This window comes from Ursus arctos, unplaced genomic scaffold, assembly GCF_023065955.2.
Source record: "Ursus arctos isolate Adak ecotype North America unplaced genomic scaffold, UrsArc2.0 scaffold_12, whole genome shotgun sequence".
In the NCBI taxonomy this organism is placed as follows: Eukaryota; Metazoa; Chordata; class Mammalia; order Carnivora; family Ursidae; genus Ursus; species Ursus arctos.
In genome coordinates this window covers 63,445,476-63,463,011 of record NW_026622786.1, presented here as the reverse complement: position 1 = coordinate 63,463,011, position 17,536 = coordinate 63,445,476, and the positions used below count along the sequence as shown (strand labels likewise).

At 39.4% G+C, this 17,536-nt stretch overlaps 1 protein-coding gene across 2 annotated transcripts in view; it reads left to right on the top strand.

Annotated features, from left to right (window-relative positions):
- The window catches only part of ZYG11B (zyg-11 family member B, cell cycle regulator), an 85,811-nt gene that overhangs the window by 28,862 nt on the left and 39,413 nt on the right, over window positions 1–17,536 (top strand). For both annotated transcript variants that reach the window (XM_026498076.4, XM_057310783.1), the window contains exons 3-4: window positions 5,058–5,812; window positions 15,703–15,843. In XM_026498076.4, coding sequence (XP_026353861.2) covers window positions 5,058–5,812; window positions 15,703–15,843 — 896 coding nt within the window. The remainder of the gene's footprint in view (window positions 1–5,057; window positions 5,813–15,702; window positions 15,844–17,536) is intronic.

Genomic DNA, 17,536 nt, shown 5'->3' with positions numbered 1-17,536 from the left:
ACATTCACTTCTCTCCTGCCCCTTCCCCCTCCATAATCCCTGGTAAACATTTTTGTAATTTTGCCATTTGAAGAATATTACATAAATGGAATCATTCAGTATGTAACCTTTTGGGATTGGCCTTTTTGACTCCATATAATTCTGAGGAGATTCATCCAGATTGTTGTGTTTATCAGTCCAGTCTTTTTTATTGCTGCGTAGTCCATGTTTCAGAGTACATCAGTTTATATAAACATTCATCCACTGAAGGACATCTGCATTTCCAGTTTTTAGCTATTATGAATGTAATATATTATGAATATTATATTGCTGTAATCACACATTTGCAGGTTTTGTGTGAACATATGTCTTCGTTTCTCTGGGATAAATTCCCAGGAATGCTATTGCAGGGTTGTATGGTAGTTGCATGTTTAGGTTTTAAGAAATTGCCAAACTGTTTTCCACAGTCACAGTCCCATTTTATATCTCTATCAGCAGTATATGACTGATCCAGTTTCTCCACAAACTTGCCAGCATTTGCTGTTATTACTGTTTTTTGAGTCATTCTGATAGGTAGCTATTATTTCTTCAAGTATTTTTTCAGTCTTGCCCTCTTTCTCTTCTTCTGGGACTTCAGTGACACAAATAGCTCTGTTCAGGTTTTGTGGGGGGGGGTTTTGTTTTGTTTTTTGGGTTTTTTGGGTCTATTTTTCTTTCCTGTTATGTAGATTTGGGTAATTTCTTTTGTTTTATCTTTTAGTTCACTGATTCTGTTGTTCCTTCCATTCTGTTGTTGAGCCCAACCATTATTTTGTTTTTCAGTTCTAAGATTTCCATTTGGTTCTTTTTTTTTTTTTTTTTTTTATTTTATTTATTTACTTGAGAGAGAGAGAGAGCATGAGTGGGGGTGGGGAAGGGGCAGAGGGAAGGGGACAGGCAGACTTACTGCTGAGCAGGGAGCCCGATGCAGGGCTCAATCCCAGGACCCCAAGACCATGACCTGAGCTGAAAGCATACACTTAACCGACTGAGCCACCCAGAAGCCCCATTCGGTTCTTTATATTTTCTATTTCTTTGCCGAGGCTTTCTATTTTTCATTTCTTTTGAGCATGTTTGTAATTGCTCACATGCATTTTTTATGATGGCTTCTTTAAAATCTGTCAGATCATTTTAACATTTCTGTTATCTCAGTGTTGACATCTATAGATTGTCTTTTTTTCATTTTGAGATCTTACTGGTCCTTGGTACGACAAATAATTTTTTTTTTTAAAGATTTTATTTATTTATTTTGACAGAGAGAGTCAGCCAGTGAGAGAGGGAACACAAGCAGGGGGAGTGGGAGAGGAAGAAGCAGGCTCCCAGCGGAGGAGCCCGATGTGGGACTCGATCCGGGAACGCCAGGATCACGCCCTGAGCCAAAGGCAGCCGCCTAACGACTGCGCTACCCAGGCGCCCCACGACAAATAATTTTTTATTGAAATCTGGACATTTAGGGTATTACGAAACTTTCCTGTTTTAGTTTGTGTCTCTGACACCACTCCAGCAGGGGGAAGGTAGAGGCACTGCCTTGTTATTGCCAGATTGGGGTAAATGTTCTGGTTTCCACTTGACTTCTGATGACACCCAAGACATGGGGTTTCTCATTACTGTTATGCAGGGGATGGCATTCTGGTTCCCCACTAGGATTCTACTGATATTTCCCTAGCTGAGAAGGGTGTGAGTATCTCATTTTTTTCCCCAGTTGGTCTCTACTGACATCATGTTGGGGTGAGGTGGCCTCATTACTCTTGGGCAGTAGTGAAAGTCTTGACTCTTCATCGGGCTTTGTTCGAGACCACCGTAGTGAGGAGGAGGAGCACCTCATTACTGCCAGATGAATGTGAAGTCCAGGCTCCCCACATGGTATCCATTGCCATCACAGGGGAAACAGTGGTTCTTACCACCCAATGGGGATGAAAGTCCTGACTCCCTACTCAGCCTTCTCTAATACCTCCCTGTGGGAGATTGGAGCAACTACTTTGCTAGCAGGGGTAAAAGTCCAGGCTCCCTTCTTGGGATTTACTGGTGCGGGGGAGGGTGGGACCACAGTCTTTTCTGTGGTGTTCAGCTGAAGTGAAGTAGTTCTTGTCTCAAAGTTTTCTGTCTTGCTAAACTGCTTTCTTCCTGGTTCTTTAGCTAGAATGAGCATATTTTGGGGGAGCTTTTTTTTTCTTTTTTTTTTTTTTTGTCTCTGCTTGTCAGCATTTCTGGGTTACCAACTTCTCTAACTTTAAGTCTGGGATATATGGAGCAAGAAAAAAAACTCAGGAACCTCACCACATCATTTTTTGGGTCCCTACCTGATCTGCTTTTCTTCTCTTTATCTTTCAGCTTTATCTAACCCCAACTTAACTTCCCGCCTCATTTCTTGCCTCTCCCCACTTGCATGCTTAAATCTCTGGGATAGCACCATGTTCTCAGTCATATCTGGGTCTTTACTAATAATGTTCTTCCCCTCTTTATCAGGGAAACATCTTATAGCTCTACGAGTTCTTATGTTCAAGCAATGTAAAACTACTTGCCATTTTCTAACCGTGTGTTGTGCTTTTATATCTCTGAGGCCTTTTGGAGGGGGGATATTTTTAAATTGAGATAAAATTGACATATAACATATTAGTTTCAGGGTGTACATGATTTGATGTATGTATGCTAAGGCTTTGTTTATGCTATTTATTCTTGCTTTAATACCCCTCACCTTTCTCCATCCTTGAATTTTTCCTTCATCTTTGAAGGACTTACTTAAAGATCACCTCTTTTGTTGAGTCTTTCTAGACCTTCAGGAATGATGGGTTGCTTCTTTTTCTTTGTTTCCATGGTACTTTGTACTTAACTCTGCTATACCATAGTTCTCATTTTGGTACATTGTTGAGACTTTTACTCCATGGAAGTTTGAATTCTTTGAGTATGGGAGCATATCTTAATTTTCTTTGTATACACATTTGGTAGTGTTTGACATATAGTAATTGTTTAGTAACTGTTCAGTGGCTGGAAACATACCACAAAACTTACTCCCCTGAAATAGAATTCAGGTAGTTTAAAGGACTATCTCTAGAACCGCACTGCCCAATAGAAATATAACATAAGCCACAAATGTGAGGCACATATGTAATTTTATTTTATATTTTTTAAAGATTTTATTTATTTATTTGACAGAGGGAGAGAGACAGCACAAGCAGGGGGAGCAGGAGAGGGAGAAGCAGGCCCCACACTGAGCAGGGAGCTGGGTGTAGGGCTCGATCCCAGAACCCTGGGATCATGACCTGAGCTGAAGGCAGATGCTTAACTGACTGAGCCACCCAGGCACCCCCACATATATAATTTTTAACTTACTAGTGGCCACAGTTTAAAAGTAGGAACAGGTGAGGGGCGCCTGGGTGGCTCAGTCGTTAAGCGTCTGCCTTCAGCTCAGGGCGTGATCCCAGCGTTCTGGGATCGAGCCCCAAGTAGGGCTCCTCCTCTAGGAGCCTGCTTCTTCCTCTCCCACTCCCCCTGCTTGTGTTCCCTCTCTCGTTGGCTATCTCTCTGTCTGTCAAATAAATAAGTAAAATCTTAAAAAAAAATAAAAAAATTAAAAATAAATAAAAGTAGAAACAGGTGAAACTAATTCATAATTTTATTCAACCCAATATATCCAAAATACCATTTTAACGTGTAGTCAATATGAAAGTTATTAATGAGATATTTTACATTTTTTTTGTACTAAATCTTCAAAATCTGATGTATATTTTATACTTACAGCATACCTCAGTTTGGACTATCTGCATTTCGAGTGCTCAATAGCTGTGTGGGCTAGTGGCTACTGGCTTGGACCGTATAGCTCCAGAATAATGGAGCTCTTAATATATAGTCATTTTTGTCCACTGTGACAGTTTTTCTTGATTTTGACTCTTTACCCATGAGTAAGTCTGCAAAATCCACTAGAAAGCGGTGTTCCCTTAAAAAAAACAAACAAACAAAAAACTTTAGTTGTAATATTAGGGTGACCGGCTGGCAGCCCAGGCTGTATCTTTAGTATGAGTCTACTGAGTGCCACTTAGAGTTCTCCCCTTGACTCCAGGTTATTTATTTACCTGGTCCCAACTGTCGACTCACCCTAGACTGTTCTTAGCTATCTTTTATTGGCATGGCTGTTACTTTCACAGGAAATGTTTAATTGATAGGTGATATGGTTGAGATTGATGTGGTTCCAAAGCATCATATACTTCTGGCACTATTAATTGCTAGTCAGGTAGATCTCTAAGGGACTTTAAGAGGTTACTGTATCTACTTTATTTGGATTTATCTGACAGAAAGGGACTATAACATTTAGATCCTTTTAATAAGATTTCAGATCTAGCCAGTGGTTTAATGAATTGTAGATAAGCATGTGCTAAATATATGTGTGTATATATGTGTTTGTGTGTATAATAACGTATATAGTGAAATTAAAGGATAGACTAGTAATGTATTGGAAACAAATTAATTCCCCAGATTCAATAGCTTAACATAAAGTTTGTTTATACCTCACTCATGCTACATAAATGCTGCAAGTCCATGGAGGTTTCTGTTCCATGGTCACTCTTGGATCCAAGCTGATAGAGGCTCCACTCTCGGAAATCCATACTGTCTGGAACTTGGAAGACTCCTCATTTGTCATAACAGGAAAAGATAGCATAGGAAATCATACACTGGCTCTCAGGTGCTTCAGTCTATAGGCCATTGGTTAGAACTAAGCACATGGCCCCATCTAACTCCAAGGATGGGTTGGGAAATGCAGCTGTCTGCATGTCCAGGAAGGCAAGTAGAACCAGATGTTAGTGAATATCTGTAATATCTACCATAGTCACTTGCTAGCTCTGTGATCTTGGAAAGCGACTTTTCTCAGCCCTAGTTTACTCATCTATAAGTTGTAATAATAATATTCTTACCTCATGGAATTGTTACGTATATTAAATGAAATATTGTTACATGGGTGTGCTTTGGAAATGTAAAGTATGCTGGAAATTTTAGCTATTCTTTAATTATTTTTTGAAATTAAAGTGCTGCTTGTTTTTTTCCAGGTCTACTGAATGATGGAACTGTAGGTATCTTCAGGGGCAACCAGATGCGCTTAAAGCGTGCTTGCATTCGCAAAGCCAAGATCTCTGCTGTTGCTTTCCGGAAAGCCTTCTGCCATCACAAGTTAGTGGAACTTGATGCTACAGGTGTGAATGCAGACATCACGATTACAGACATCATCAGTGGGCTTGGCAGTAACAAATGGATCCAGCAGAATCTCCAGTGCTTAGTGCTGAACTCATTAACTCTCTCCCTCGAAGATCCTTATGAGCGGTGCTTCAGCCGGCTTTCCGGCCTTCGAGCATTAAGCATCACCAATGTTCTCTTTTACAATGAAGACCTGGCTGAAGTTGCTTCATTGCCAAGATTAGAGAGCCTGGATATTTCTAACACCTCAATCACAGACATCACAGCTTTGCTGGCCTGCAAAGACCGACTCAAGTCTCTAACCATGCACCACTTAAAATGTTTAAAAATGACAACTACGCAGATACTGGATGTTGTTCGGGAACTAAAATATCTGAATCATCTTGATATTTCAGATGATAAACAGTTTACATCAGACATAGCTCTTCGCTTACTAGAACAAAAGGACATTCTACCCAACCTTGTCTCCCTAGATGTTTCTGGGAGAAAGCATGTGACAGATAAAGCTGTTGAAGCCTTTATACAGCAACGGCCCAGCATGCAGTTTGTAGGTTTGCTGGCCACTGATGCAGGTTACTCTGAATTCCTCACCGGTGAAGGACATTTGAAGGTTAGACTTTAAAAATGTATTATTTTGTCAGGCTGACAATTATCATGTATTATTTTGTCTTAGCTGTGTAAGGCTCCATTAAGATGAATGTCTAACAATATATGAAACATGTCTGTGAAAGACGGCATTGTATAACGGAAAGGCCTTGCTTTAGAGTCAGAGTCCCAATTAAAATCCTAGCTTGCATGCTTCAGACCCAAGATATGATGTAACTCTTTGGGTTTCCACTTCTTTATTTATAAAACAGATATTCTCTCTAACAGAGTTCTTCTAAAGTTAATAATTGTATATGTAAAGTGCAAGTCACATAGTGGGCCTTGGATAAATGATAGTTCTCATGATGGTAATATTTAGATATTTTGAACCACTGTAACATACCATTTCTAATTGGTCATTTTAAAAAACTGAGGATACTCCTTGTTGAATTGATATCCATTGGGAAGTCAAGTTCTCCAAGGAGATGTTTACTGTAGAAATGGTGTAATTTTGCTTTTCTTAAGGTTTTTCATGCCTAATGGTTTAAATTAATCTGCTTGGTACTTGGGATTCAAAGATGAAAAAGATATCGGATCTGTCTCCAAGGAGCTTAGTCTTGGTGATGATACAATCATAAATAACGATAAAGCCAAAGATCAGTGTCATCACTATAGGAGAGTAGAAGAAATTTCTCCCAGCTGGAGAATTTGGGGCTTGGTAGAAAAGATGGTCTCTGAGTCAGACCTTGAAGAATAGAATTGTGACAAGTTTAAGGAAAACCAATATTTTCCTAATATACACTGTATCCTCTAGATGCCTTATATTGATAAGTATTAACCCCATTTTAAAGATGAGAAACATAGACTCAGAAATTATCTGATTTACAGTTAGTTAGAACCAACATTTGGATTTACATCTAATTCCAGAGCCCCATTTTTTCCCCCTACTACCTACACTACTTAAGCAGAAGCACCCTTTGATCCTACCTGGAGCAGAGTCAGGGATGGCTTGGAAGTGGATATTGTTACCCAAAAGGCAAGGTATCTTTTTTGAGTAATCATGACAGACTTGAAAAAGGAGAAGAAAAGGTTAGTTGTAAGTATCTTAAAAACATCTCAATTCTTAGGTTATTTGTAAATTTAGACCTTAAAAAATAGAATGTAGAAAGTGATTTTCAGTTACTCTTTTTTATTCATTCAGTATTTTATCAAGTGCATGTATGCACTGGGCACTATGCTGGGCATGGGGATTTGATGGTGAGGCCAAACAGGCATGATTGTGCCCTCATGGAGCTTGTAATTTAGTGAGGGAGTCAAGCAATCAAATACTGTATGTCAACAGTGTGTGTGTACTTTAAATATACACACACACATACATTTAAATATATATATCACATACATATATATTTATGTATATTATATAGACATACTGGTATACATGTTTTAAACTATATTGTGCTAAAATCTAGAAGATATGCAATATTATATATGAGAATGTTTAACAGAGAGACTTTTTTTTTTTTTAAGATTTTATTTATTTGACAGAGACAGTAAGAGAGGGAACACAAGCAAGGGGAGTGGGAGAGGGAGAAGCAGGCTTCCCGCTGAGCAGGGAGTCCAGTGTGGGGCTTGATCCCAGGACCCTGGCATCATGACCTGACCCGAAGGCAGACTGAGCCACCCAGGCACCCCTCACAGAGAGACTTGACTTAATTTAAATCTTCTCTAAAGAATTAATGAATGAGTGGAGATCTTAAGGGTGAGTAGCTTGGTAGAGAACATTGCAGGCAGAGAGAAAAATATATGCAAAATATGTGTGGAAAGAAGGAGTGTGGTACATCCAAGGAACTGAAAGAAAGGCCACTGTGGCTAGAGCTCAACAGTAGAAAGTCACAGAGCAATGAGATGAGGCTGGAAAAGTAGGCACCAGGGCCAGACTTGGAAAGGTCACATAAGCCAGGTGCAGAGCAACAAGAAATGTGAGGATCTTACTTAACAACTTGCTATGAAACAAGACAGATTTTTAGCACAGGGCTTGTTGATGAAGGAAATATAAAAATGTAAATTACTATTGTAATGTTACTTAACTGCCTAACAAATTGGTCTGATAGTAAAGAGTTCTAAAAATTAAAAGGGGAAGAAATCCCTGGGTGCTGGGAGTTGAGGGAGAATTTCCCAGAAGAGGTGAGCTAGACCTTCATCCTAAAGGATGAAAGGAATGTGTCCCTGGTGTATTAAGCCAAATAATATTCTCAAGGCAAAGATACTATAATAGGTATGATCCCAGAGCAGTACAGTTTTTGCTGATTTCTTCTTATAACCAACAGACCCTCCAGTGAATTAGCCTAAGTTATAAAATTGAGGCTAGTAGGACATCTGTATTCCACAGTACCTCTGTGAAATAAGTTTGATTTCACAAATGGAGCCGTTATTACTTTGAAATCTTGACCATATGAAACACCTACTTTACTTGGTATCATTTTCTAGTTTCCTCCTCTGTAAACATTAAAGTAGTGATTCTCAACCTGAACTTCAATTAAAATCACCTGGAGTGTAGTTATGTGAAATGATGGATATGTTAACCAACCTTATCATGGTAATCTTTTCCCAATATATACATGTTTCAGATCATCATGTGTACACCTTTAACTTACACAATGACATATGTCAATTATATCTTGATAAAGCTGGGGGAACTATTTATTTATTTTTAAAATATTTTATTTTTAGGTAATCTATATATTCAACGTGGGGCTCAAACTCATGACCCCAAGATCAAGAGTCACATGCTCTAGGGGCACCTGGGTGGCTTAGTAGGTTAAGCCTCCGACTCTTGATTTCAGCTCAGGTCATGATCTCTGGATTGTGGGATCGAGCCTTACGTGGGGCTCTCCACTGGGCGTGAAGCCTGCTTGGGATTCTCTCTCTACCCCTCCCCCCTTCTGTCCCTCCCCCCCAAAAAAGAGTCACATGCTCTACCAACTGAGCCAGCCACACACCCCCGTAAAAATTTTTTTTAATTAAAAGAAACCACTTGTGGAGCTTGAACAATTAAATCAGAACCACAGGGAGGTAGGACTCAGGCAGACATAAGTATTTTATAAAGCTCCTTAGCACTGATTGCAATATTCAGCCAAAGTTGAGAATCATTGTTTTAAAGTAATTTTTTTTTAAAAAAAAGAGATCATTGTGGGGTACCTTACTGGCTCAGTTGGAAGACCATGCTACTCTTGATCTTGGGGTGTGAGGTCAAGCCCCATGTAAGGTATAGAGATTACTCAAAACACAAACTTAAAAAGAGATCATTGGAACTTTCCCCTTTGTTCAACTATATACAAAAATTGATGTTCCTTTTAAATTATTTAACCACTGATTTGAGAACTGAAAAATAATAAGTCATGTTAAGGGAGGAGAGCTGAGATTGCCACATCTCCTTTTTAAAAATTGTCCAGTTTAGCACAGTTGTTGAAAAACTTGTCTGAAATGATTGTCTTCGTATTGTGATGCTTTGAGTTAGTTGAGGGGGCACATGGGTGGCACAGTTAAGCATCTGACTCTTGGTTTTGGCTCAGGTCGTGATCTCAGGGTTGTGAGATCACCGCCCCCCCCAACCTCCATGTCGGGTTCTGCGGTCAGTACAGAGGCTGCTTAGGTTTCTCTTTCCCTCTCCCTCTGTGCACCCCACCCCAAAATCCAAATAAATAAATAAATAACTCTTTAAAAACAATAAATTAGTTGAGGTTGGCTTTTTGGCTTTACATGCCTTGGTTTTTTTAAGCCACACAAAGGAATGCAAGAAGTAGAGACACTGTGACTACCCACTCAGTATTCCTTATAAGGCATAATATGATACTCTGAATGGGTGGTTATAAGGACAAGCGGTTTGTTTTTTGCACTTTCATGTGTATTACTTAGTTCAATCTCTTGACTCTATGAGAGAGGTATTATTGTCCTCAGTGAGAGGGAATGACTTTAAGGGTGACAACCAGCCGATATTGGAGTCTGCCTTTGTATCGTGGACTATTTGATTCCAAAGCATGTGTCCTTTCCACTACATCTCATTGTCTTTGTTTGAGAATCTTAGTTCTTTACTTAGTTCTTTACTTTCCCCTTAATTTCAGAAGGTTTTCTTACCATAGAATTTCTGTCATTGTTTCCCCATCCAATTTGCTCTTCTGTCACCATCAATTTTCTGAACCTTCCATTTTCCCACAACTAGGGTTCGTTGGCTATCTCATTCCCAGACTGGGGGGTTATCTACTAAGCTGTGGTTCCCAGTTCCTAGAATCACTAGAAATGTGCTAGAAATATTAGTTCTCATTTTTACTTAGCTTCCTAGCTATCACCCTTGTCTTTTTTTCAAACTTTTCTGACTGCCATGCTTAATTTCCTTTATTGGTTCTTCCTCATTTCCCAGCTCTCTAAATATTGGAGGTTTCCATTTCTTGGTCCTTAGATCTATATGCTAGACTTCTCCCTTGAACTAAGACTCCTATACTGAACTGCAGTAATCAATACCCAGTGAAGATCCATGTAAGATTTTAGGCAGAAGAGTTGATCCATTTCAAAAAACATTTACTAAGTACTTTTTAAAGCCATCTGAGTTAGTGCCCCTGCTCTCAAGGAATTCTGGTCTAGTAGAGAGGAGACAGATAAATTTAAAAATCGATTTAGGGGCGCCTGGGTGGCACAGCGGTTAAGCGTCTGCCTTCGGCTCAGGGCGTGTTCCCGACATTACGGGATCGAGTCCCACATCAGGCTCCTCCGCTATGAGCCTGCTTCTTCCTCTCCCACTCCCCCTGCTTGTGTTCCCTCTCTCGCTGGCTGTCTCTATCTCTGTCAAATAAATAAATAAAATCTTAAAAAAAAAATAAAAAAATAAAAATCGATTTAATGTAGTGTGAGAGGTGCTTTAATAGAGTTATATACAGAATGCTATAAGAAAATTTTTCCTTAGAATATAAATTTTAGTTTTATTCAGTGTATTAAATATTAACAAGGCTTAATTTAGTGGTTATGGACATTTTCTGTTTTATTTATTTTTTAGAAGATTTTATTTATTTATTTGGCAGAGAGAGAGCGCAGGCACGAGCAGGCAGAGCAGCAGGCAGAGGAAGAGGGAGAAGCAGGCTCCCCACTAAGCAGGGAGCCCGATGCAGGGCTGCATCCCAGGACCCTGGGATCATGACCTGAGCTGAAGGTAGACACTTAACTGACTGAGCTACCCAGGTGCCCCTCTGTTTTATTTTTTTAATTTTTTAAAGATTTTATTTATTTGAGAGAAAGAGAGAAAGAATAGGGGGAAGGGACAGAAGGAGAGGGAGAGAGAGTCTTAAGCAGACTCCGCACTCAACATGAAGCCTGACACAGGGCTTGATCTCATGACCCTGAGATCATGACGTAAACAGAAACCATGAGTTGGACTCTTAACTGACTGGGCCACCCAGGCGCCCCATCTCTGTTTTAAATTGTTTGCAGAAACTGGTACATACAGGTACTTGTTTTCTTTATCATCTAGCGTATGAAATTGGTTGAATTGAAGATGCCAGTAGCTTGAGGAGTCAGACTACTTGACTCGAGGATTTATCACTGGCTATTGATCACTGAATAAAACATACATGCAATGAAATTCGTTAAGAATATTTAACATTCTAGTAACAAAAGTTCTTTAATTTTACATTCAAAGATAACATGAGGCTATATTTCATATAGATATTATAAAACAGTTGAATCAACCAAATATGGGTAAATGAAGTCTTAACTGAGATCATTGGGTTTTGTTTTGTTTTGTTTTTAAGATTTTATTTATTTATTTGACAGAGATAGAGACAGCCAGCGAGAGAGGGAACACAAGCAGGGGGAGTGGGAGAGGAAGAAGCAGGCTCCTACCGGAGGAGCCTGATGTGGGGCTCGATCCCATAGCACCGGGATCACGCCCTGAGCCGAAGGCAGATGCTTAACGACTGAGCCACCCAGGCGCCCCTTAACTGAGATCATTGTTAAACATTTTCCCTCTTACAATCTTTCTTACTTCACATAGTATTTCAATGTCTTTACAAATGTAAGAAAATCTAAGAAAAAGTTCAGGATAATTAAAAAAGAACTGAACACTTGGAAAATTTTTATTATTCAATAACCACTTATATATGTGAATACATAATCAAGACCAATATGTATGTATGTATATTTCATGTAGTTTTTTTTTTAAGATTTTATTTATTTGTATTAGAGTGAGAGCAGGTGGAGGAGCAGAGGGGGAGGGAAGGGGAAAGACTCTCAAGACTCTGTGCTGAGCAAGGAGCCCCCCATGGGACTCAGTCTCACAACCCTGAGATCATGACCTGAGCTGAAACCAAGAGTCAGATGCTTGACTGACTGAGCCACCCAGGCACCCCTACTTCACATAGTTTAAAAAGCATTTGTAAATAAACTTCCATTGTTCTGCCCTCAGGGAGAAAAGGTGCTTTGCAGTCCAAGTGACAGCTATTGTTTTTCTCACAACAGGCAGCACCCACTTAATGTGATGTGTGAACATAAGAGTAACTGTCATCTAGTCTCGGTTGTGGGGTGTCTGCCTGAGGGCACAGCATTTCAGGGTTGGCTTCCCTGAGCACAGAGTTGTCTTCATAGTAGATGGACAGACCTGGTCCTTGGACAGCCATACAGCCAGCACTACCTTTGCCCCACTCAGCTCCTGGAGCTGTTACAAGTGTGGCGTGTGTTTGCTGTTTGAGTGAGGAGAAACACAAGAATGGTCACAGGTTGTTTAAAAATACATATTTATTTTTAAAAAAGAAACTTCCATTGTTATTTCTACAGTCTTACAAATGCTTACTTAATACGTGCTCTTGTGTCTGTTGGCACACATCTGTACTGAGTCTGAGTCTTCCGATTTAAAGAGGCTATTTAAAGAGACTATATCTCTCTGAATGTCAGGTTGGGGTTTTTTTTTGGCTTTTTTTTTTTTTTAACCTTCTTATAAATAAGATAGATGCCAAGATCATAAACAACAAATGTGTAGCTTAAGAAATTCAGGGGTACCTGGGTGGCTCAGTCAGTTGGGCTTCTTCCTTTCGCTCGGGTCGTGGTCCCAGGGTCCTAGGATCGAGCCCTGGATCATTCTCCCTGCTCAGCAAGGAGCCTGCTTCTCCCTCTCTCTCTGCTGCTGCCCCTGCTTGGGCTCATGCATTCTCTCTCTCTCCCCTGTAGATAGATAGATAGATAGATAGATAGATAGATAGATAGATAGATAGACTCATGCATTCTCTCTCTCTCCCCTGTAGATAGATAGATAGATAGATAGATAGATAGATAGAAAGAAAGAAAGAAAGAAAGAAAGAAAGAAAGAAAGAAAGAAAGAAAGAAAGAAAGAAGTGCAAATAGGGAGATAAGGGAGTGCCTGGATGGCCTAGTTGGTTAAATACCTGACTTGATTTCTGCTCAGGTTATGATCTCAGGGTTGTGAGATGAGTCCCTTGTCACGCTCTGTGCGGGTGTGGAGCCTGCTTAAGACTGTCTCTTCCTCTCCCTCTGTTCCCCCACCCCTTGAAAAAAGAAATGCAAATAAAGCAAACACACTTGAGGCCATTGCTCAGGTTAGTAGACGGAACTTTCAGCTACCCCGAAATTCTTCCATGTGCCCCATCTAGATCACTGCTCTCTCCTTCTCCACAAAAGTAACCTCTGTTCTGTCTTTAATAATAATAATCATGTCCTTATTTTTTAAATAGTTTTATGACCCATCTCTTTATCTCTAGGCATTTAGTTAATCTTGCTCATTTTTCAAAATTGTGTGTCTTTTGAGGAATGCCTGGGTGGCTTAGTCGGTTAAGCGTCTGCCTTCAGCTCAGATCGTGATCCCAGGGTCCTGGGATCAAGTCCCGCATTAGGCTCCTTGCTCAGCAGGGAGCCTGCTTCTCCCTCTGCCTGCCACTCCCCCTGCTTGTGCTCGCTCTTTCTCTCTCTCTCCCTTCCTCCCTCTCTCTCTCCCACCCTGACAAATAAAATCTTAAAAAAAAAAATTAAAAAAACAAAAAAAAAATTATATGTCTTTTTACAGATTCCCTCTTCGTTCCTTTCTTTTCCTTAAAATTTGTCCAGTAAAGGATCCAGCCTCTTTGACTTGTAGACTTTGTCTCAGTCTGGATATTCTTTTTTATTATTCTTCTTTATTTTTTTAAGAAATCTCTACACCCATTGTGGAGCTTGAACTTACAACCCCAAGATCAAGAGTCACATGCTCTACCAACTGAGCCAGCCAGGGGCCCCTGGATATTCCTGATTGTATTTCATTGTGCATATATCTGTGTCTGTATTCTCTGCAAATTAGTAGCTAGATGTGGAGGATTAATCAGACTCATGTTTGATCCCTTTGGCAGGACTCTTGGGTATTGTGCTCTTTCACTAAGGAAGTGCATAATATATGGTTGTTTTTTTCTGTGATGTTAGTGGTTGTTGACACTCGTTTCATTAATTCACTGGGGATCAGTAGTAATATTCTAATAATTTATTTTTCACTTTTTTAGTTGGATTACTTTTATAAAAAGTCACTTCCCATTATAAACATTTGGTTACTCAATACTGTGTGAACCACAGTTAAAGGTAAATGTGTGAATCTATATAAATGGGACATTCCTTAGACCTAATTTTGAGTAGAATCTCTTTATTTATTTATTTAGTTATTTAGTTAGTTAGTTAGTTAGTTAGTTTTTAAGTAAATACTACACCCAGGGGCGCCTGGGTGGATTAATTGTTAAGCGTCTGCCTTGTCCCAGAGTCCTGGGATTAAGCCTCGCATGGGGCTTCGGGCTCAACAGGGAGTCTGCTTCTCCCTCGCCCTCTACCTCTCCACCCCCCTCATGTGCATGCTCTCTCTCTCAAATAAATAAATAAAATTAAAAAAAAAAAAGTAAACACTACACCCAATGTGGGGCTTAAACTCGTAACCAACTGAGCCAGCCAGGCGCCCCTGAACAGAATTTCTTGATGCTGAATGGGAGCTAGATAAATCTGGGAGAATTAATTAACACAGTTATTTGATGAATACTTATTGAGCACTTATTCTTTTTTTTTTTTTTTAAGATTTTATTTATTTATTTGACAGAGAGAGAGACAGCCAGCGAGAGAGGGAACACAAGCAGGGGGAGTGGGAGAGGAAGAAGCAGGCTCATAACGGAGGAGCCTGATGTGGGACTTGATCCCAGAACGCTGGGATCACGCCCTGAGCTGAAGGCAGACGCTTAACCGCTGTGCCACCCCGGCGCCCCATATTGAGCACTTATTCTGAGCCACACATAATGCTAATTATTGGGGTACAGTGATGAATGGGTCAGTTGAGTGGGAGGATTATGATAATGGTTATGAAGGGGATGTTTCAGAGGGACCTGTTTTAGATAAGTGGGTCAGGGAAGGCCTCTCCAAAGAAGTGTCATTTAACTTGAATTGGGAAGGATGAGTAAAAATTAGTCAAAGAGAGCAAGATTTCAGTCAGAGAGGATATTATATATAATGGCCTTTTGCTGGGAAAGAGCTTGGCTTATTGAAAGATCAGGGAAAAAAGTAGCTTTAACATGAATTAAAGGGAATTTGGAGTTACCTTAAAAGACGGATAAGAGACTAATCACGTGGTAAGACTTTATAAATAGTGTTAAATATCTTGAGATTTACTTTAGGTGCAGTATAGAAAATGTTACCCATAGGCTTATAGTAGGGTAAGCCTATCCCACATACATCTCTTCAGCATATATACACCTTCATAGGATGACTATTCTGGGGGGGGGTTGGAAAGCAATCATTCGCATTTGTTTCAAAACTGACATGGATATCCTAGATGCCATCTCTACAAGTGATCTTTGGCTAGAGAAAGCTAGAGGGTTGAAGAAATCCTAAAAGCTAATCTTATGGCTATGTTCAAAGGTGTCCGGAGAAGCCAATGAAACTCAGATTGCAGAAGCATTGAAGCGGTACAGTGAACGGGCATTCTTTGTCCGGGAAGCTCTATTTCACCTTTTTAGCCTGACTCATGTGATGGAAAAAACAAAGCCAGAAATTTTAAAGGTAAGAATAAGAAACTGGATATGGAAATTTTCAAATTATCTCCCTGGATACAGATGATGGCTTTGTGAAGAAAATTGGTAAAAATTTGCATTTAGTCTTTGATTTTTGTTGTTGGTGCCGGTGGTAATGGGATTGATGATGTACGATTTCAGTTGTTAGCCATAAATGAAAAAGAGAGAAGATAGTTGCATAGTGTTATTGAAGTTTTCTGGTGGTCTCAGTAAGCAGTATAAATGCCTCCCACTTCATATTTAACTACCTAAAACCAGTGACCAGAGTGATATTTTTTTCACCATCTACAGTAGAAAATGAAAGTATGTGACTGGAGTCACAACGCTGCATTGTATTGCTTCCATATACACTTTTTAAAGAAATATAATATTGGAATTCCATAAGGCACCTTCCTGTGCCACTTTTAAACCATCTATGCTTTCATAATTAATTTATGGTATTTCCCAATTAAAATCTTTTAACCAAGACAGCTTTTGAAGGGCAAGAAAGGAAGATTCTTAATTTTTGTTGATTGCTTAGGGCCGTATTTATCAGATTGTGGTCCTTTGTCCACCAGAAGTCTGGAATATTATTTATTTTAAAGCACATTTTTGAACCCCGCTCTAGGAAATTTAGATTCAGTAGGGCTGGATGAGGTACAAGAATCTGCATTTTAATAATCCCCCAAGATAATCCTAATACACATTTGAAACCAATGAGTGTAGGACTATATTATATTTGATGCCTCATTTAGTGGGCACAGCAATCCCAATAAATAAGTTTTATCTTTTATTTTACAGATTGTGTAACTCAAGGTCTGTGAGGTTAAGTAGCAATAAGTTAGTGGCAGAGCCAGAAATGACTTAACCACCCTGTTATCTTAAATTTTGAGGATGCGGTGCTTTGATAGGAACCAATAACATTTCAATCACTCTGATGTTATCCCCAATACCAGTCACCCCTCCATATATACCAGAGGATATTGGCACTTGGTATATGAATTATCTTGTTTTGGGTTTGGTTACTATGAACCTGAGCAACAAAGGACCTCTAGTCCTGATCTGAAATATTTACTCATTTATTCATTCAGAGAATGGTACAGAGAAACATGAAAGTATATAGAAAATTCTTTTGAGGGATTTAGTTGCAAAGGAGAACAAAGGAAAAAGATGGTAGTTGGCTGAGGAACTGGGTGTTTTTTTTTTTTCTTTTTTAAGATGAGAGGAAAAAATAGCTTTTTTGTATGTTGATATGAATGATCCAGTGTAGAATAAAAAGTTGATATAGAAGAACAGCTGAAGCAATGTCCTTGAGTAGACAAGAAGCAAAAGATGTAGCATGTAAGTGGAGGGATTACCTTCCGAGAGGAACCCAAAAAGATCATTTATGGTAATAGGAAAGCAGCATATGCATGTTTATGTACTGGTAAGGGGGATACATGTGGTAGTGCGAATCTTAAGTTCTTTTCTGAATGTTTCAATTTTCTCATGTAATTAGAAGCAAGGTTCTTTAGCTGATAGTGAGGATTGGGAGGATTTGTTGGGATTTGAGGTGAGAGGAAAAAATGAGAAATAGTTATCTAGGCCAGAGGGAAGCAAATGGATTTCATTGTACTATAACCTTAGTAGTGTTCTCAAGAAACTGAATGTTGGTATTTGAAAGTGAAAAGTTTGCCACTGGTTTACTCTAAAGTCAGTAAGAG